General features: G+C 42.8%; 1 protein-coding gene across 3 annotated transcripts in view; it reads left to right on the top strand.

Annotated features, from left to right (window-relative positions):
* RNASEH2B (ribonuclease H2, subunit B) overlaps positions 1-16,846 on the top strand; it is a 62,148-nt gene extending 45,302 nt beyond the window's left edge. For all 3 annotated transcript variants that reach the window (XM_010835673.1, XM_010835674.1, XM_010835675.1), the window contains 4 exons: positions 1,319-1,400; positions 2,874-2,916; positions 13,919-13,999; positions 16,413-16,846. In XM_010835673.1, the coding sequence (XP_010833975.1) occupies positions 1,319-1,400; positions 2,874-2,916; positions 13,919-13,999; positions 16,413-16,520 (314 nt within the window). In that variant the 3' untranslated portion in view covers positions 16,521-16,846. The remainder of the gene's footprint in view (positions 1-1,318; positions 1,401-2,873; positions 2,917-13,918; positions 14,000-16,412) is intronic.
* The last annotated feature ends 5,716 nt before the right edge of the window (positions 16,847-22,562 follow it).

Genomic DNA, 22,562 nt, shown 5'->3' with positions numbered 1-22,562 from the left:
TTGCTGTATGACTCGGAAAATTCAAACAGGGGCTCTGTATCAATCTAGAGGGGTGGGATAGGGCGGGATATGGGAGGGAGGTTCAACAGGGAGGGGACATATGTGTACTTATGGCTGGTTCATGTTGAGGTTTGACAGAAAACAGCAAAAGTCTGTAAAACAATTATCCTTCAATAAAAAAAAATTAATTAATTTTTTAAAAAAGAAGGGTCCAGTGATAACTTTCAGTTCTCAGTGCTGGCAGTGAAAGTCTCTTACTAAAGACTTTGAGATCAGGGCATCCAGGCAGCAGTCCCTTTCTAACTGTTGATAATACTGAGGCAGGTTGTTATCCTGATGTCAAATGTAGAAAAGGGAAAAAAGATGGAAATGAATATCCCAGCAGCAAGCCTGAGATAGTGCTTTTGGTAGTTTATATCCCCTTGTGATTATCCCATCTATTGAGTGTGATTATCCCCTTGTAGTCTACAAAAAAAATACTAAATTGAGGAAGAGGGCTTTAAAACAGATTTTCTCTTTTGTAACTGTATCTAATTGATACCAGAGCTTCATTTTAGTACTGAAAATCCAGATGCTGTAGACGTCATGATTATACACTCTGTTGAGTTTTGTTTTTTACATTTTTAAGGCGTTTTATTAGTTTGGGATTCTCTGGTGGCTCAGACGGTGAAGTCTTCCTGCAATGTGGGAAACCTGGCTTCAATCCCTGGGTCAGGAAGATACCCTGGAGAAGGCAATGGCAACCCACTCCAGTACCCTTGCCTGGAAAATCCCACGGACGGAGGAGCCTGGTAGGCTACAGTCCATGTAGTTACAAAGAGATGGACAGGACTGAGCAACTTCATCCCATTAGTTTGAGGTAATATGTAACATTCAGCAAGTGCTTAATAGAGACACATTGTATATTATTTCTCTTAAATGAGCATACTCATTATTATTCAGTAATTAGGTTTATTTTATATTGAAACCAACCTAGAAAAGATCACTATTTCATCTTGTTACATCTGATGTTTGAACTTTATTTGTATTCAAGGGCCTCAACTAAGAGAAGAACCCTGAATTTTTATCTGTTATTTAGTGGGCATATATTGTATTATACTTTATTATCTCATCATATCTTCAATGTCATCGTATATATCTCATACATCATATCCCCCCACCACTCTGACAGATGGATATGAGCATCCCCATACACACACACAAAAAGCTTAAGTGCCTCTCCAAAGCTAGATAATGCCAGAATTTGAACTCCAGTCAGTTTGACTGTGAAGCAACCATAATCATTACTAAATTTTTTTCTCCATTCTGTTTCTTTCAGAGGATTATGTTCGTTATGCCCATGGTCTGATATCTGATTACATCCCTAAACAATTAAGTGATGACTTATCTAAATATTTAAAGTAAGTATGGTCCATCTTTAGTCGTAATTAAGCATTATTGTGCTTGGTTTCCTAGAAATAGGGTTTCATTATGGCTTATATAAGGTTTCCCAGATGACTCAAGTGGTAAAGAATGTGCCTGCCAATGCAGGAGCCACAGGAGACGTGGGTTTGATCCCTGGGAAGATCCCCTGGAGGAGGAAATAGCAGCCTAGTCCAGTATTCTTGCCTGGAAAATCCCATGGACAGAGGAGCCTGGCGGGCTACAGTCCATGGAGTCTCAAAGAATCAGACACGACAGAGTGCACAAGCAAGTATGGCTTGTCGTATCACTTTTTCTGATAAGAGGTTATTCTTGAGTTGCATCACAGACTCTATGGTTTGGAGGTGATTTTTAATGGACAGTTTTTTGATTGGAACAAATTAATTTAATGGATACTGGTTCCAAGAACCCCTGAGTGTTAGAATTAGAATTAGGAGTTGTTATAATGTTAGAGCATAAATTGTGTTAAAATTTTATCCCCAGCCAGACTTAACTAATTTGATTCATGGGATGGAAAGAGTAGATAGCAGAGTAAAATATTTTTGAAAGTTACATTTAAAGGTTGTGTACCATTTTTATTATTTTATTATTATAATCATTAGCTGTTCACTATGTATTTTTATTATGCCCAGCACTTGAAACTCTACTTTAGGCTGAAAAAGATATGTTTTTTCCTATATTTTAGCAACCACTGTTAAAATTTCATATATGTGATGATCTAATAGCTTTTCCTGATTCTTAGAATAATTTTCTCCTCTGATACGTGGAAATAAAATGAGTTTTTAATAGCTATGGTTGCATTTTTAGCAAATTGTATTTTTGGTCCTACTTAAAGAACAATTAGTAGAAACTGGTTTCTGTAGTATAATATAGTACGTTGAAAGCTTGCTCTGAATTGATAAAGATACCCTTCTGTTTATTATTTTCCTGAGTCTCTTTGTACCTGCTTATCTTGTTAGAGACTTTATATCTTTGTATTCCATTATTTTTTTAGATTCTTTTCTGCTGAAATTTTAAAGTTTCAGTTAAAGACTTGAGAGAAGGATGTGTCAGTTAAACTTTTCTTTAATAGAAAAGTAAAGTTCCTGTGACTTCTTGTCAACAGAATAATTTTCACTTTTAAGTATATGCTAGATTCATCATTTATGGTGAAAAAATACATACCAAAATACATATTTATAGAGACTAAAGGAAAGCAATTCCATTGCAACCAGTGACTTTGAATTTTGTTTTTTAACTCAGAATTCCAGTACAGAGAATTAAGTAGCTAAATGCACATTTTTTCACTTAGAAAAATTTCACTCTTTATAATGAGGTGATCGAACAGTAAGATATATGGAGGTGAGACTATTAGATGAAATCAGGACTTACTAAGTCTTAAGTTGGCCTGGTCATTCTGTTTGCTTGTCTATGAAAAACCATGACTCTGATTTTTATTTTTCACTCCTCAGGCTTCCAGAACCTCCAGCTTCAGTCCGAAACCCTCCCTCAAAGGTAAGAAACTGTGACTAAGATATCTTTGGAGCACGTGGAAAAATAGTATACTTTTGCCACATACATTTAGTTTACTCTAGTATATGTTAAAGCATCTTAATCCACCTTATGTGGAATCAAGATTATACTGCTCTCCATCAGTATTTTTATTTTCATGGATTTTAGGTGAATCATAAATAAGGTGCTATGAAAATCAAGGAAGAGTTGGTTCTAGCTCAATATCTGCATTGACATATTAGAGAATCATAATTAAAATTAAGTATTCTTGCATGAGCTAGATCCTATAATTAACTTTATTAATCATTCAGTTCAGTCACTCAGTCGTGTTGGACTCTTTGCGACCCCATGAACTGCAGCACGCCAGGCCTCCCTGTCCATCACCAACTCCCGGAGTTCACTCAGACTCACATCCATCAAGTCAGTGATGCCATGCAGCCATCTCATCCCCTGTCGTCCCCTTCTCCTGCCCCCAATCCCTCCCAGCATCAGAGTCTTTTCCAGTGAGTCAACTCTTCGCATGAGGTGGCCAAAGTACTGGAGTTTCAGCTTTAGCATCATTCCTTCCAAAGAAATCCCAGGGCTGATCTCCTTCAGAATGGACTGGTTGGATCTCCTTGCAGTCCAAGGGACTCTCAAGAGTCTCCTCCAACACCACAGTTCAAAAGCATCAATTCTTCGGCGCTCAGCTTTCTTCACAGTCCAGCTCTCACGTCCATACATGACCACTGGAAAAACCGTCTAGCCTTGACTAGACGGACCTTTGTTGGCAAAGTAATATCTCTGCTTTTCAATATGCTATCTAGGTTGGTCATAACTTTCCTTCCAAGGAGTAAGCGTCTTTTAATTTCATGGCTGCAGTCACCATCTGCAGTGATTTTGGAGCCCCTAAAATAAACTCACTTTGCCAAATTTAATTGTCATAGGCACAGAGGTGCATAGAACGTGATTTTTGCAACACAGAGTTCTTTGAGCAAGGATGACCACACTTTACTGTCTATACTCGAAATGATCAATGCAGTTTGTGTGTAATCTTTGTGAATCAGTGAAAAACCTTTCCTCTGCTAGATGTTCTCAAATCGCCACCCGCAGCTCCTCTGCACTGTGGACTCTGAGATACAGGGAGTAGAGAAGCCATTCACAGACCACACCCGAGAGCAAAGAGTAGCATCCCTAAGCCCGGGCCTGGCTGCAGACTAGTAAGTGCTGCTCAGACACAGGGAAATAAACACGTGCACCAGCTTGTCCGTGAGGCCATCATGCTCCAGCAGCAGAATAATGAGTACCTTGTGAATGAATGAAACATGGATGCTAAAGAACTTTCCTTCTTCCCTGCCTTCTAGGTGGCCAACATTCTCAGGATTTTTTTTTTTTTTTTTTCCATTTGTATACTGTTTGAAGGTGGTGATGGTTCTAAAAACATTCAATACTTTGACTTTTAGGAAAGGGCATAAAATTTAAAGTGCATCATTGTTAGTTGGGGACCTTTTTTAGCAAATTGTGTCCAAGGAGGTTCATCTTTTCCTCACTGAAGGAAGCAGTTGGTGTAAGATCTAAAGTTATCTTTAGATCTGGGGCAGACCCACAGCAGCACCAGGGGACATAAATATAGCTGTCTTGCTCTAACTAAGGTAACAGGCATATTTGTTTCTTTCTTATTTTTCTCCTTCCAAAAACGAGGCATATTTCTTTCTCTCAAATATCTGTCTTCCTTAGTAACACAGAGATCTAAAACTGCCCTTGAAGGATTTAGCCTTTGATACGGTTACTGGAGGGTAGGTTCTTTTTTGTTGTTGTTGCACAAAGAATTCACAGATGAGATTCGGAGGCGAAGTAAGCAAAGGGTTTATTGAGTGACAGTACACTGTCAGGAGGGAGCCTGGGCAGGCTCAGAGCAGCAGCAATGGAAAGCAGCAGTTTTCCTTTTGACAAGCGGGTTATACGGGGTGTGAAGGATTAGGTGGAGTATTCATCCAGGGGGGCGGGGTTGAGGGGGTGATTTCCTGGTTTTCGTCCCAGCCCCACCTTCCAGAGATGAGGGGGAGTTTCTGTCCTTACATGGTCTTGCTTGGATCTGTCATGGCACCGGTGCACGGTGGGCACTGCTCTGTGCAATGCTAATTCTGTTGTAACGTGGGCATAGTGAGCAAAAGATGACATTCGGACCAGAGGTTCCCGTATTTCTTTGTTTGCTGCCAGGTCCCTTGTCATCACAAGACTTATGATCGCCTGTCAGCCCAGAGGTTCCCACTTTTCTGTTTGCCCCTTGGACCTCTGTCATTGTAAGATGTATGTGGTCACCCGACCCATGCCCCCTCCTTTGCTCACGTCTGGCTAATGGCCTGCTCTGACGTTCCCCTAAAGGAGTCTGCACCCTTCAAATCTTTTAGGGGTCAGAGGGTCCATGATCTGTCTTCTGAAGCTGCCTCAAGCTGAGCAGGGGCATTGTGCCTGCCTGCGGGGCCCAGATCACCTTGCCCTCTGTCAGAGATGAGGTCTCGGGGTCCTTGACAGTGGCAGAGATAGAGAGTGGGAAGTAGACAGAGGCTGCGGCCCTGTCCCGCGGATGTTGGTGGTCCCCATTGTCATGAAAAGAAAGTGAAGTCACTCAGTCATGTCCGACTCTTTGCAACCCCATGGACTGTAGCCTACCAGGTTCCTCCATCCATGGGATTTTCTAGGCAAGAGCACTGGAGTGGGGTGCCATGGGTTGAAATTCCAGGTGTATCATCATCTGTAGGTGACTCTGTTGTAACCTGAAGAAACGAACTTAACAAGCAGGTTAAAAGGGACAGGGCCAAAAGTCAGTAAAAGTAGGATTGCAGTCAGAGGTCCAAGCAGGGGCAGGAACCAGGTTATGTTTGATAACACCCCTCTGACTGCAGGCCAGAAGCGGGTGGCACTGGGGTCACCCGTCCTGAAAGTGTGTAGCCCTGGGGCCTGTTCGTATGTGCTTTGGGCGCCTTCTTCCGCCTGGCCACGGGTGTCGATGTCGGTGCAGCACAGTTTACTGATTACTGCACAGACCCTCCCTGCTTAGCTGGGAGATAGTCCAGGGCTCTCTGTTCTGCATCACTACATCTGCTAGGAAATAAAGGGATCCCCTGTAATCCTGGTCAGAGTCGATAGAGTATCTGACAGGTTACAGAGCATTGCCTCAAGGGAGGCAAAGCCCCCTCCCCCGCCATGGGGACACACCAAACTAGTAGCAGCCCCAGTGCCTTCCAGTATGTGGCCCGTATGGGTGGTTACACTTGCATTCCTCTGATTACTGGGTTGGCCAAGTGTGCCACAAGCAAGACAATATCTATACAAGGAAAGTGAAAGTCGCTCAGTCGTGTCTGACTCTTTGCAACCCCATGGACTATATAGTCCAGGGAATTCTCCAGGCCAGAATACTGGAGTGGGTAGCCTTTTCCTTCCCCAGGGGATCTTCCCAACCCAGGGATCAAACCCAGGTCTCCCGCATTGCGGGCAGATTCTTTACCAGCTGAGCCACCAGGGAAGCCCATGCAAGGAAAGGTCACAGCCGATCCCAGGGAGAGGCAGAGGAGTTGGGGTTGGTTGTTCTGAGGAGGGAAGTGGCTTATGTTTCAGCCACAAAGGGACCAATACCTGGAGGAAGCGCATGCCTGGCGCACTTCAGAGGAGTTGAGAAACTCCTTAAGTGGTTTGTCCGAGAGGGGTGCCCGTGAAGCTTGGAGAGAGGCCCACCATTATGAGAGCACTTGTGAGGTGTGAAGACGCGGTAGGACACAGGTCATGGGACTCTGAGGCCAGCAGGGTTGCCACGTGGCCTCGACCTCCACATTGGCCAAGGTTGGCAGGACTAGGCGCCTGTAGCCAGTCCCGACAGAGGGGCCCCTGCAGGGCCCCCAAATGGTAGTGCTCCTCTCTGTTACAGGAGCCCTGTCCCTGAAGGTTCACGGGAAGTCTCCTCTCCATCCCCAAGGATTCACCCCTGGGGTGCATTCTCAGTCATGGGGAGAAGTTTTTAAAACAGGAAAAGCTCATCGTCTTTTGTAATACAGCCGGGCCCCAGTGTAAACTTGAGGACAAGGAAGCCTGGCTAGAAAATGGAGCTTCAACTATAATAGCATCCTATGAATAGGTTTTATGAAAAGCAGAGAAATTGGATAGAGTTTCCTTATGTTCAGTCCCTTATGACCCTAAGAGAGAATCCAGAGCTATGCACGTCCTGTGTTGGGGAAGCTTGTCAGTTGGGACTGGTTCAGATTCTACAAAAACCCTCTCTGGTAGCATCTCTGGAGGAAAGTAAGTCTTGGACAGAAGCACCTAAGTCCTGATGCTCTTTCACCATCTTCACCCCTCCAGCACCGTGTAATCCTCTTTACTGTCCCGTGCAAGAAGTGCAGCAGAGTGCCCGTGCCCCCTTACCCCCCACCCCCTGAGAAGCAGTAGGCAGACCTCAGGGAAATACCAGAGTCCGTACCCCTTTGCTTTGTCTGGCCTCAGCCAGCGCTGCCTTCACTTAGGCTGCTTCTCAGGGGCCCCTGGCCGGTTCACTGAAGGATTCTGGGAGCTAACTCTTTCCTTGGACCTTACTTGGAAGGACCCTGAATGTTGTCATTTCCCACTGCTGCGCCCCTGAGGAAAAGACCCCTATCTGGGCACAGCCTCAAGCATTTGATGATGAATTATGTATCATCTAACCCACTTACTGCCCCGTGGGCATCACGGCAGTGCCACTGATTGATCCCAAGTGGGATTATGAACCAGGCCAGCCCGGTGTCCCTAGAAGAGCACGCACAACCCTTTGCTTCATTGAAGGGACAAGATGGTGCACAGTTAAACCTGTCAGCTGTGATAGGGTTGAAGAGGTCACCCAAGGTCAGAATGAACCCTGTTTCCCGCCCGGTTGGTAGATGCCTCAGAAAGTATACGAACGTGGACCAGACACTTTTGAGGGATGTGTTGTGCTTGCAACTTACTTCATTTACCAGTTGGTCCCCGACATCTGTTAGAAACTTCAAAAGCTCACCCTGGGGTCCCCAACCCCTCTCAGCCTTTTTGTTGAGGTGGCCTTCAGTGTCTTTAACAATAGAGTCCAGGCTGAGGAAGAAAGGAAGAAGCAGCATGACTTAAGAAGGGCCCACTGGCAGGCCAGACTTCAGCAGCCGTCGTGGTGGGACGTAACCCTCTTCCTGATCACCACAGAGGTGCTCCCAGAAGACCCCCGCCAGGTAAAGGAGCCTGTTTTAGCAGTGGGAACCCCAAACACTGGAGCAGGGAATGCCCAGGAAATAGATCCTGGCCTCAACCCGAGGCTCACTCTGTAGGAAGATGGGCCATGGAACAAGAGGAAGCCCTCAGCTCTGAAGGAAGCGAGGAACTCCCCCAAGCCAGTCACGGCCGTGGTTGACTGATGAGATCCAGGACTTGCCAGGGCCCCTCAGAATACAGCGACCGTCACATGGGACGGACGTGGCGGACCACTGACAGGGCAGGTACTCTCATCCAGTTTCCAGTGGACACAGAAGCCGCTTACTCCGTCCTCACTTCTCATGCTGGGCGTCTTGTCCCCGAAACCTGCTCTGTTGTTGGGGTAGAAGGAAGGCCAAAACGAAAATGTTTGACCACCCCTCTAACTTATACCTGGGGAAAGACCATCATAACTCTCAAGCCTCTTGTCATGCCCGAGTGCCCTAGCCCATTATTGGGAAGAGACTTTCAGCCTTGGGGGCAACTTTTGCTCTTCCTGAAAATGAAAATTAAGGCCTATTTTTGGCTGAACCTATGTGTCATACAAGACTCAGACAGTCCAGCCCATATTTTCTCCAGAAATTGGAAAACTTACAGATCCACAGACCTCAGATCAAAGAATCCCAGGATCAGCAAAATTTGCCACTTCGTTAAAAATCACCGTTAAGGAAGCTAGTATCTTCTTGCCTTCTAAGTGTCGGTTCCCCATAAAACCAGAGGCTCAACAGGGCCTCAAACCCTGATCTCAAAATTCATCAAATTTGGGCATTTGGTATTGTGCCAGTCTCCTTGTAATAACCCAGCCCCAGGTGGCATATAGAATGTGTCCTCAAAGGAAATGTGGCATATAGAATGCTGTAAGGTCTTCAACTCATCAGTGAAGTTGTGATTCCTCTCCATCTAATCATCCCAGTCTATACTCCAGCTTTTCTCAGATCCCGGAAGACACGGCCTGGTTTATAGTCCTTGATCTTAAAGATGCCTCCTTCTCTATACCTGTTCAGTCTGATTCCCAGTACCTCTCTCCCTTTGAATGGACTGATCCAGACACCAATGTGACCCGACAGTATACCTTAACTGTTCTTCCCCAGGGATTCTGGGACAGCTGACACCTGCTTGGCAGTGCCCTAGCAAAGTAACTGCAGGCATTTAAATTAGAGATGGGGGCATTATTACAATACATAGATGGCCTCGTTATTTGCAGTCCCTTGAAGGAAGCCTCAGACTAAACCACTGCACAGATCCTCAGTTTCCTGGCTCCAGAGGATATCCCCATAGAAGGCCCAAATTTCCTCCCAGAGAGTCACCTTCCTGGGACATGTTCTAAGCACAGGAGAGTACATCTTTAACAGCAGTCCTCCACCTACAACCACCACATTCAAAGAGACAGCTCAGAATCTTCTTAGAAGTGGCTGGATTTTGAAGGATTTGGGTCCCTGGGTTTTGTCTCACACCATGCAATGCTGGAGACCCCGATTCGATTCCTGGGTCAGGAAGATCTGCTGGAGAAGGGATAGGCTACCCACTCCAGTATTCTTGGGCTTCCCTGGGGGCTCAGCTGGTAAAGAATCTGCCTGCAATGCAGGAGACCTCAGACCTCAGTTCGATCCCTAGGTTGGGAAGATCCCCTGGAGATACCCAGTCCAGTATTCTGGTCTGGAGAATTCCATGGACCATATAATCCATGGGGTCACAAAGATTCGAACATGACTGAGCAACTTTCACTTCATCTGCAGTGGAAGCTCAGAGTCTTAACCACTGGAATGCCAGTAAGTCCCAAGCCAATATTCCATTTATATGTGTATCACATCTTTATCCATTCATCTGTCAATGGACACCGAGTTTTCATTTAGAGAGATGAATTTAGGAGTTGGATAATGGAGAGAATGTGAATGTACTTAGTGCCACTGAGCTGTACAGAGATTAAATATGGTTAGAATAGTATGTTCTGTATTATGTGACTTGTACCACAAAAAAAAAAAAGTTTTTAATGGCTCTGACTAGTGCCCCAGCCCTAGAGATTCCAGATCTAAACAAGCTCTTTACTGTTTTCCCCAGAAAAACAGGATTAGCCCTGGGAATTCTTGCCCCAAAGGTGGGACCAGTCCCATGGCTGATGGCATATCTCTCCAAGCAGTTGGACCCAGTGGCCTCTGGCTGCCTCACATTCTGTGAGGGGGGCCTCCAGTCAGCCATTGGTGTCCCTAATTTCTACCAGATGGCTAGAAGCCTTTCCAGTTAAGACCGAGGGAGCCCAGGAGGTAATAAAGGCATTGCTTAAGGAAATAATTCCTCAGTTGAGACTTCCACGGTCCATACAGAGTGGCCACAGTCCCTTTTTTGTGGCTCGGGTCACCCAACTAGTCTCTCCAGCCCTGGGCACTTGCCCCCACCTCTGCACTGCCTGGAGGCCTCAGTCGTCAGGGAAAGTGGAAAAGGCAAATCAGACTTTAAAAAGAACCCTGGCTAAACTTTGTCAAGAGACATCGGAACCACGGACAAAGCTTTTACCCACAGCCCTCCTGAGAATCAGGGCAGCACCCAAAATAGGGCTAAGGCTCAGCCCCTTTGGAATGACTGGCCGCAGGTAGGCCCTTTGTTCCTTCAGATATTTTGGTGGACACCAGAACTGGTGAGCTCACTAAGTAACTGATTAACTGGGGACAAACTCAACAGGCGATTTCATGGGCGGGTGGGGGCCGGGTTACCTGCCTTGAGGCAGCACTTTGTAACCTGTCAGATATTCTGTCTACTCTGGCCAGGAACACGGGGGACCCCTTAATTCCATAGCAGATGTAGTGATGGAGAACAGATAGGCCTGGACTATCTCCCAGCTGAACAGGAAGGGTCTGTGCAGTAATCAGTAAACTGTGCTGCACCACACTCACCCCGGCCAGGTGGAGGAAGGTGCCCAAAGCACATATGAAAAGGCCCCAAGGCTATACACTTTCAGGAAGGGTGACCTCAGTGCCACCCACTTCTGGCCTGCAGTCAGAGGGGTGTTATCAAATACAACCTAGTTACTGCCCCTGCTTGGACCTCTGATCACAATAATGCGTTTGCTGATTTTGGGTCCCATCCCTTTTTAACCTGCTTGTTAAGTTCATTTCTTTGGGTTAAAACAGTGTCAGCTACAGATGAAGATACACCAGGGATTTCAACTCATCCTTCATGACAATAGGGAACACCAACATCCGCGGGAGAGGGCCGCAGCCTCTGTCTACTCCCACTCTCTGTCTCTGCCACCGTCAAGGACCCCGAGACCTCATCTCTGACAGAGGGCAAGGTGATCTGGGCCCCGCAGGCAGGCACAATGCCCCTGCTTAGCTTGAGGCAGCTCCAGAAGACAGATCATGGACCCTGTGACTCTTAAAAATATCTGAAGGGCTCAGATTCCTTGAGAAGGGAAATGTTAGAGCAGACCATTAGCCAGACATGAGCAGAGAAGGAGGCATGGGTCAGGTGACCATAATACATCTCGCAATGACAGGAGCCCTGGAGCAAACAGAAAAGTGGGAACCTCTGAGCTAACAAGAAGCCATACATCTTATGAGAACAAGGTCTCAGAGGCAAAGAAAGAAATGCAGGAACCTCTGATCCGAATGTAACCTTTTGCTCACTATGCCCACGTTACAACAGAATTAGCATTGCACAGAGCAGTGCCCACCATGCACTGGTGCCATGACAGATCCGAGCAAGACCACACAAGGACAGAAACTCCCCGTCCTCTTGGGAAGGTGGGGCTGGGACAGTAACCCAGAAATTACCCCCCAAACTCCTTCCTCCCGGATAAATATTCCACCCAGTCCTTCACACCCCATATAACCAGCTTGCCAGAAGGATGTCACCATGTCCCTTGAGCCTGGCCACACTCCCTCCTGAGAGTGCACTGTCGTTCAATACATCTTTGCTTACTTGGCCTCCGAGTCTCATCTCCCAAATTCTTTCTGCAACAAAACAAGAACCTACCCTCTGGCCACACAAAGACGGCCACAGACAATTCATAAATGAATCAGTACAGCTGTATTCCAGTAAATCTTCATTTGTAAAAACAGACAGATAGCCTGTGGGCAGTAAGGTAAATCTTGCTAAGCCCAGATTTCTCCTACATCTCAGCTTCATCTTCAGGATTATTTTAGTTGCTTTCTAAGGTTTCCTGCTCTATTGTGTCTTCCTGGGGCTCTAGCGTGTACATCGCAAACTGCACTGGATAATGTACTGTAGTTTAAACAACAGTAGGATAATGTCTATTAACTTTCCCATCTGTGTCCAGGACTTGCTTGATTCTTACAGAAATATAGTTGATCATTTGCAGAAAATAACATTCCAGTGGCCATTAGGTATCTTTGCATCTCTTTTGCCTTAATATGTTTCACATTATTTTATAACTCTTAAGTTTGCTTCTTTTGAGGCCAGCTTCCAAACCTCACCCGCTTCTGTCTTTTAACTTTGCCAGTGTCAGCTCACAGAGCTGAATGTGGGGATGTGGCTGAGTTTTCTCTGCAAATCACTTGCAGGAATGATAAGACCAAGCTTAGCATTAATTCCTGTGTTGTCTGCTGTCTGCCCTTCTCTTTCCAGAGCGGTACCCATTCAGTCAGATGCGTTGTTACTGTCTTTCTGAACCACTTTTCTGTTTCTTCTGAAGCATTCGCCTAAATCTGCAGTGATTCAGTCTTTTACATAACAAAAATTTAAGTAGATGCTACAGTTAATATAAACATACTCAACGGTATGCCGGTAAAAAATTTCAAGATGTGTCATTCTGCCCACTTGTGTTACACATGTGCTGTGGCATCTTTAGCTCTGACTTTACAGTTCTTTGTTTAGTGAAAGCTTGGTGAGAAGAGTGAAGCCGGGAACAAGCCTGCATTTCCTAGTGTGGGTCCATGTTGGATCATATCAGCGTCTCCACAAGGAGCTTGAAAATCTGTAGAGTCCCAGTTGTGATCAGTTCCCCACGTTAAACATCAAGACTCACCTGCCTGCCTTGTGCCTTCTACGAAATAAGCATGTCACAACTCCTGCTATACTGTAAACACAGAGGCCACAGTCTAGCTCTTGACCTGATTCTCACATTTGTTGATTGCAAAATGCTCATGTGAAAGGTGAAAGCAGGAGGGAACGGCTGACTTAATTACGTTGGGTCCCATGCAAAGAGCACCTGTAACAAAAGGTGAGATCTCACCTCAAGTCCTCTGCTAGGCGACCTTAAGCCTGTTCACGTAACCGCTGTGCTTCCCTCTGCTGCCTGCTTGCTTTGCAAGGTTGTTCTTACGTGGATAAAATGAGATAAACGGAAAGGACACAAAGATGGAAATAATAAGAATACTGTTCCCGTACTCCTAGATGGACATCACACTGGTCCTGCAGGTGAATAAAGGGGGTTCTGGCTGGACCCCTGGCCACCATAAAGGAAATTCTCTTCTTTGATTTATGTGTCTGCATGCGCCCCCTTACACTGTCCTGGAAGTCCACGTTCATCTAGATGCCCCCCGTCTTTGTAGTATGTGATCATACTGCTAGACAACCTCAGGACTGGGTCATGGGCTTGCGTGCTCACACCCTGTCACCACCAAAGCTGCTTCTCGGAAGGGACGTCTGGCTTAGAACGTTCCTAGAAAAGTGGTAAAAAGTGAAGGGACTTGTAAAGAATAAGCACTCTGCAGAGTCTGCAGCTCCATTTGGCTGCCACAGGGTTCCAAACTGTTCATATTTTTTTTTAATGGATTGATGTAAGTGTCAAGGTGACATTTGACAGTTCACTGCTCTAACATTGCAGAAAGCAAAGTTATCAGATGAGCCCGTAATGGCAAAAGAAGATTACACTAAGTTTAACTCCAAAGATTTCAAGACTGTAAAGGTACGTGTCCGGGTGTTAGTAGCGTACTCCTGAATCCCGTGGCTGATGCTGCTGCGTGGGGACTCCAGGAACGACTGCATGCTTGACTGTGATTTTATCGTTTTAATTGTGAAGAATTATTAACTTGAGTTTCAGTGACTTTAGAACTATTTCAAAATTGTGAGTGACAATGAAAGTATCAAGCAAGGAAGACCTTTTTACAGACAAAGAAAGGCAGAGTTATTAGCAAGAGTGTGCCTAAGCTTCGTAATATAGTATATCCAGAGTGGTAGGGTGGGGCAGAGAAACAGGCTTCAAAGGTAATGTTTTGTCAACTCAACTGCCTAGTAGCTTCCAGAAATTATGACAATAACAATTATTAACACATAACTCAGCAATCACCCCAGCAAATATTTTCATAACATTCCTTACTAAGCTTTATCCTTCACATCATTCATTATAAATACATATGTAGCTTTCAGAATTGGCATACATATGTATTGGAGTTGTGCCCTTTTCATTTAGCTCTGTATTGTAAAAATATTGATGTCATTAAGATTTCTTTGAAAAATTATAAATGATTTCATGATATTCAGTCACTGTTATTTTACTTCACCATGTAGAATATAATCTATTTAATTCCCCTATTTTTGGACACATGTTATTCTGCTTCTTTTTGTCTAAATGAAGTGATAAAACATTCTTACTTACAGTCTGCATCTCTATTTCATTAGACACAATTTAAAACTAAGAGTAAAGGCTTAGAAAACATGAGCTCTTTCCATGATTACTGAGACACATACATAGCTAAGAAGCTTTCCAAAAAGGTAGCAGAAATTTATCCTCCCAGCCATTACTGCTGATGAGTGTTCATCTCACAGTCTTGACAGCATTGAGTATTGGTTTTATTCTTAAAAATTTCGCCTGTCTAATTAGGTTACATTTCTTTGGGTAGAAAGGTTGTTTTTCCAAATGCTTATTGCCTATCTGCAGTTTCGTTAGTTTTCAGTTCATGTCTCTTGCCTGATTTTACATTAGGATAGTAATGTTTTTCTTGTTGATTTGTAAGAGCTCAATCTAAATTAAGGCTATTAACACTTTTCATGACATATAAAGTACAAATCATTTTCCAATTTTTTTAGCCTTTTCATTCAACTTTTGAACTGTTTTTTAAGCTTTTCTGAGGATTAAATATCAAAGTTTTTTTTATGATTTTCTCATTATTTTTAGGCTTAGACCTTGCCTGCCCCAAGATAAATTAATTCCACTTAGATTTTAGCAACACTTACTCTCCCTTAGGTTTCATGGTTTCTAAAATTTGTATTCTTTACACGTATTTATCTAGGCATGGCATATCAGGGAATAATCCAACTTGAGATCTGACTAAATAGCTGGTTGTGTCAGTGCTTTCGTGAGCAGGGATGTTTTTGAATTTCTCCATGAGGAATATTTCCGCCCCACCCTTCTCAGTGCTGCTTCCCAGCGTGTCGCCTTGGGCGCAGCACCAGTGAGCTAAGAGGTTGAACCAGGATGTGCGTTAAGTGCATGGGACAGAGGATAACTTGTCTCAGAGAGACTGTCCCTCTTCCCCATCCAGCCAAAACATAAGCCTAGTAAATTATAAGTGACAGAATGTAAGAAGCAAGTTTCCAGGGATCATATACTGACTGTGCCCTTAAAAGATACTTTGGCAGTGACTTTGTCTCACAGCTCGCCGGGAGACATGATTTCTTCTTTGCCGATTCCCATCACTTACGCTTCTGTTGAACACTAAAGGACATACAATCAGCTGCTGTTTCCCTCTGCCAGTGCTTTGTTATAGGACATGCACGGCAAAACAAAACCAAACAAAAACATTGACCAGGAAGAGAGAGAGTTTTAAAAGGCAGAGTTATTTGGAGTCAGCTTTTCGGAAGGTGCTTTTCGTGGTTGGAGTAAAAGGGACCGCTATCCTGCTGGTCCTGGGAGCAGCACAGGTTATCTTGTGAATGTAACCGCTCTGCCCTTGGTGTCCCAGAGAGCCTCTGAATGAAGTCAGATGGTAGCAGGCTGTGAATTATTCATCACGTGGTAATACAAGGCTATAATTCCTCCCTCTGACAATTGCTGCCTGTGTCAGTTCGATTGTTTGTGTTATTGCACTTAATGCACCCTCCAGAATTTTCTCCCCACAAGTAAACCATCAGTTGTAACATTCCACTCCTTAGAAGGCAGCAGTTTTATCTCCTGCCTGTTGACATACTTTGTCTCAGGTATGAATTCTGAGCAGAAATCAGAACTTTTACAAAGAATCACTCCTTATGAGGCATGTTTTTAGCAGCATGCTTACCTCCCTGAACGAACCTTGAGACATGCATGGTCTTGTCTGATTTGCATGTGTGATTTATAAGTGTTACATTTGTAATGATTTTTCTCTTCTTATTTTCATTAACAGAAAAATAGCAAAATGACCGCAGCTCAGAAGGCTTTGGCTAAAGTTGACAAGAGTGGAATGAAAAGTATTGATTCCTTTTTTGGTACAAAACATGTTAAAAAAAAATAGGAAAGATTTGAACCTTTGAAAGTGAAATTGAGCAAAAATATCTGCCTTCTTCATGTCCCACTTTTGTCCTTCCTCCTTGCTACTGTACTTCCAAACCCTTAATTACCACCTTTTGAAAAAAGGTAGGATGAGGGCAATTTTCAGATTCACTTGAACAATTCTTTGTATTTGAATTTTGTGTTTCCTGAACAAAATATGAGAAAGTAATTGTGAAACATCATGGCTTATAGCCTTTGGAGTTTTATTTGACACCATGAAAAGTAATCAAGTGAGTAGAATTAACCTTGAGCATCACAAATTCCTCAATAAACTGACATGTGACAATGTTTGAGTGTGTGCTTGTTATTTTATCCCACTTTGCACATGGTAGCTATGGCAACACGGTTTTCAGTATACAGACAGAAATCAGATAACACAACTATCAGATTAACTACTCATTTTTAAAAGTTTAATATTTGGTAAATCTTTTGTTTAATATATTTTTCTGTTTTATGAATATATGTTCTTTGTAGAAAATAGATAAAACTACAAAATAGAAAATATAATGTCCTATTTATTACCTGAAGATAATATGATGCATTTTCTTATATAATAATTTTTAAATGAATTATAGTGGTAATTTTATAACCTTTTTTCTTGATGTCATTTGATGAGCATTTTCCTAGACCACTATTCTTCATAAATATGCTTTTTAATGACAGTAATTTTTAATTATTTGAGTGTTTCATTATTTAATAATCATGGCCCTTTTTTTTTTTTTAGATGTGGGCTTACTGATTCATAACTAAGTTTTTCAAATATATAGTTGTGGGAATATATTTCACAGAAAGGTTATAGGATCTTGCACTCTAACAAATGATGGTATGAGTTCTTATCTTATTAGCTTTGAACAGTATCTTTGCAAGTTAGTGGGGGGAAAAAGGCATGTTAGTGTGACTTTAACTTATATTTTCCTGATTAGTAATGTCAGTTGAAGAAAAACCCACACAACCTACAAGTTGAGAGTTACATTTTATTCCAGGGCTTTTCAGCTTACCTTGTGTATCCTCTTGATTAGATTACCTTTCGAGCACCCACAGAAGTAATGCTGTGTCTTTCTTAATGCACCATGTCAAGTCAAGAGTCACATGACCCAATACTAGAGATGTTAACTTTAATCACTTAGTTAAGGTGGTGTCCACCAGGTTCATTCACCATAATGTTATTTTTCTCTTTGCAGTTAATAAGTAATTTGCGGGCAAATACTCTGGGACTTAGAAGTATTCTATTCCTCACCCAACACTCACCTACATGTTTTAAAATAAACCTACTAACAGTTTTTCCAACTCCATCATTTCTTCTGTATTTATTCCTTTTACATTTAGTTGGCACTCCATTTATTTATTCATTTATGAGTTAATATGGACTTGTAGGTTATTTTATCCAGTGAGTTAAATTACAATATTCTGTTCCTCATATTGTCCCAGAAGGGTCAGTGAGAGTCCCTTCAAGCTGGCCCCTGTATCTTTTTGCTGTGTTTCCATCATTTTTAAATACTTCATTATTTCTTTTGTAAGAGGGTATCCCAGGCTCTTTGTGTATTTTCCCTATCCAAGCCCTGGAATCAGCCTTTTTCCTAAGGAGTCAGAGTTCCTTTTAGAAAAGAATGGTGTTTAGAAACCAAGATCCAGGCAAGAGGTGTGCTCGTTGCTACTATTGATCTATGTGTGTGATTTTTTTGTAGATTTCCTTTAGCATGTTGAAGAAGTTCTTTTCTGTTCACTGAGAACAGAATCATGAACAGGTATTGAATTTTGTCAAATAATTTTTCATCATCTATTGATGATCATACAATGTTCCTTTAGTAAAGGAATATCTAGGAATACCTTTCAATAGGGCTACCCAGGTGGAAAGGAACCCGTGTGCCAATGCAGGAGACACAGGAGAGCGTGGGTTCCATACCTGGGTCAAGGAAGACCTCCTGGAGGAAGAAATGGCAACCAATTCCAGTATTCTTGCCTGGGAAATCCCAAGAACAGAGGAGCCTGCCCATGGTGAAGAGGAACTAAAGAGCCTCTTGAGGGTGAAAAAGGAGAGTGAAAAAGCTGGCTTAAAACTCAACATTCAAAAAACTAAGATCCCATTACTTCATGCCAAACAGAAGAGGGAAAAGTGGAAACAGTGACAGACTTTATTTTCTTGTGCTCCAAAATCACTGTGTGTGGTGACTGCAGCCAAGAAATTAAAAGACGCTTGCTTCTTGGAAGAAAAGCTATGACAAACCTAGACAGCCTATTAAAAAGCAGAGACATCACTTTGCCAACAAAGGTCCACCTAGTCAAAGCTATAGTTTTCCCAGTGGTCATGTATGTATGGATGTGAGAGTTAGATCATGAAGACTGAGTACTACAGAATTGATGCTTTCAAATTGTGCTGAAGAAAAGTCTTGAGGGTCCCTTGGACAACAAGGAGATCAAACCAATCAATCCTAAAGGAAATCAACCCTGAATAGTCATTGGATGGACTGATGCTAAAAGCTGAAGCTCCAATACTTTGGCCACCTGATGGGAAGAGCCAACTCGTTGGAAAAGACTCTGATACTGGGAAGGATTGAAGGCAGGAGAAGAGGGCCAAAGGATGAGATGGTTGAATGGCATCACCAACTCAGTGGACATGAATTTGAGCAAAGTCCAGGAGATAGTGAAGGACAGGGAAGTCTGGTGTGCTGCAGTCCATGGGGTCACAAAGAGTCAGACACGACTGAACAACTGAACAGCAACAACGTCTTTCAATATGTGAAATACAATGATTGATTTTTGAATGTTGACTGTACACTCCTGGGATAAACTCTACTTGGTCTTTTCATATTTAGTATTGTGTTTTACTGCCTAATATTTTGTTAAGGATTTTTGTATCTCTGTTCCTGAGGGATATTGGTCTAGTTTTCCTTATTTGTAATGATTTTGTCTAGTTTTGGTATCAGAGTAATACTAGCTTTATTAAATGAGTTGGGGAGTATTATCTCATCACCTGTTTTCTGAAAACGTTGTGAGATTAGTATTGGTTTTATGCTGGACATAATTCACCAATAAAGCCATTTGGCCTGTGATTTTTATTTTTTCTGAGAATTTTTTTAATTACTAGTTCAATTTCTATACTAGACATAGAACTATTCTAATGTTCTCCTTTTTCATGTGCCAGCTTTAGTAATTTATGTTTTTCAAGAAAGGTATCTATTTCATCTAGTGTCAGCTTCATTGGCATAAGTTGCTTTTTATATTTTTATGTCTGTGAACCTGTAGTGATAGTCCTTCTTTCCTACCTGCTTTGGTTATTTGTTTCTCTGTTTTCTTGATTATTCTCATCAAATTGGGAACATTTCTGGCCAGTATTTCTTAAAATACTATTCTGTTCTTCACCTGTCCGCCTTTTTCTCTTCACCCCCTTGGTTTTTGGGACTCCAGTCACAGGTATGCTAAACCACTTGATGTCCCATAGATCCCTTCATTGATTTCTGTTCTTCTTCATGTTCAATTTTACTTTGTCTTTAGCGTTTCATCTTCTATTAACCTCAGTTAGTGAATTTGTATTTCATATATTGGAATTTCCTTCTCTAGATGTTCCTTTTTTTTTGTATCTTCCGATTTCTCTCCTCATTGTGTTTTCCTTCAGATAGTCTGTTATAGTTACAATGCGTGTGTGCTAAGTCACTTCAGTCATGTACAACTGTTTGTGACCCTGTGGACTGTAGCCTGCCAGGATCCTCTGTCCATGGGATTCTCCAGGCAAGAATGCTGGAGTGGGTTGCCATGCCCTTCTCTAGGGGATCTTCGCAACCCAGGGACCAAACCCATCTTATATCTCCTACGTTGGCAATAGCTGCTTAAATCGATGACATTTCTGTGTTTATTTTTCTTCTCTTTTGTCTTTATCTTTTGAAATAATTTTAGACTTATAGAAAAGTTGCAAAAAAGTAGAGACTTTACATATACCCTTTACCCAGTTTCCTCTAACCATAACATCCTATGTAACCAGTACAGTTAAAACCAGGATCCTTACAGTAATACAGTTCAGTTCAGTTCAGTCACTTAGTTGTGTCTAACTCTTTGCGACCCCATGGACCACAGCACGCCATGCCTCCCTGTCCATCACCAACTCCTGGAGTTTACCCAAACCCATGTCCATTGTGTCCGTGATGCCATCCAACCATCTCATCCTCTGTCTTCCCCTTCTCCTCCTGCCTTCAGTCTTTCTCGGCATCAGGGTCTTTTCAGATGAGTCAGCTCTTCACATTAGGTGGCCAAAGTATTGGAGTTTCAGCTTCACCATCAGTTCTTCCAATGAACACTCAGGACTGATCTCCTTTAGGATGGACTGGTTGGATCTCCTTGCACTCCAAGGGACTCTCAAGACTCTTCTCTAACACCACAGTTCAAAAGCATCAATTCTTTGGCACTCAGCTTTCTTTATAGTCCAACTCTCATATCCATACATGACTACTGGAAAAACCATAGGTTTGATTAGAAGGACCATTGTTGCAAAGTAATGTCTCTGCTTTTTAATATGCTGTCTAGGCTGGTTATAACTTTCCTTCCAAGGAGTAAGCATCTTTTAATTTCATGGCTGCAATCACCATCTGCAGTGATTTTGGAGCCCAAAAAAATAAAGTTAGCCACTGTTTCTACTGTTTCTCCATCTATTTGCCATGAAGTGATGGGACCAGATGCCATAATCATAGTTTTCTGAATGTTGAGCTTTAAGCCAACATTTTCACTCTCTTCTTTCTCTTTCATCAAGAGGCTCTTTAGTTCTTCTTCACTTTCTGCCATAAGGGTGGTGTCATCTACGTTTCTGAGGTTATTGATATTTCTCCTGGCAGTATTGATTCCAGCTTGTGCTTCATCTAGCCCAGCATTTCACATGATGTACTCTGCATATAAGTTAAATAAGCAGGGTGACAATATGCAGCCTTGACATACTCCTTTTCCTATTTGGAACCAGTCTGTTGTTCCATGTCCTGTTCTAACTGTTGCTTCCTGACCTGCATACAGATTTCTCAAGAAGCAGGTCAGGTGGTCTGGTATTCTCATCTCTTGAAGAATTTTCCACAATTTATTGTGATCCACACAGTCAAAGGCTTTGGTGTAGTCAATGAAGCAGAAATAGATGTTTTTCTGGAACTCTCTTGCTCTTTCAATGATCCAGCAGATGTTGGCAATTTGATTTCTGGTTCCTCTGCCTTTTCTAAAACTAGCTTGAACATCTGGAAGTTCACGGTTCACGTATTGCCAAAGCCTGGCGTGGAGAATTTTGAGCATTACTTTACTAGCGTGTGAGATGAGTGCAATTGTGCGGTAGTTTGAGCATTCTTTGGCATTGCCTTTCTTTGGGATTGGAATGAAAACTGACCTTTTCCAGTCCTGTGGCCACCGCTGAGTTTTCCAAATTTGCTGACATATTGAGTGCAGCACTTTCACAGCATCATCTTTTAGGATTTGAAATAGCTCAACTGGAATTCCATCACCTCCACTAGCTTTGTTCATAATGATGCTTTCTAAGGCCCACTTGACTTCACATTCCAGGATGTCTGGCTCTAGGTGAGTAATCACACCATCGTGATTATCTGGGTCGTGACGATCTTTTTTGTACAGTTCTTCTGTGTATTCTTGCCACCTCTTCTTAATATCTTCTGCTTCTGTTAGGTCCATACTATTTCTGTCCTTTATCGAGCCCATCTTTGTATGAAATGTTCCCTTGGTATCTCTAATTTTCTTGAAGAGATCTCTGGTCTTTCCCATTCTATTGTTTTTCCTCTATTTCTTTGCACTGATCACTGAGGAAGGCTTTCTTATCTCTCCTTGCTATTCTTTGGACCTCTGCATTCAAATGGGTATATTTTTCCTTTTCTCCTTTGCTTTTTGCTTCTCTTTTCACAGCTACTTGTAAGGCCTCCTTAGGCAGCCATTTTGCTTTTTTGCATTTCTTTTTCTTGGGGATGGTCTTGATCCCTGCCTCCTGTACAGTGTCATAAACCTCCATCCATAGTTCTTCAGGCACTCTGTC

This window comes from Bison bison, unplaced genomic scaffold (assembly GCF_000754665.1).
Source record: "Bison bison bison isolate TAMUID 2011002044 unplaced genomic scaffold, Bison_UMD1.0 scf7180017864048, whole genome shotgun sequence".
NCBI lineage: Eukaryota > Metazoa > Chordata > Mammalia > Artiodactyla > Bovidae > Bison > Bison bison.
Note: the sequence above shows the minus strand (reverse complement) of the source record. Positions and strands in the feature narration are given on the sequence as shown.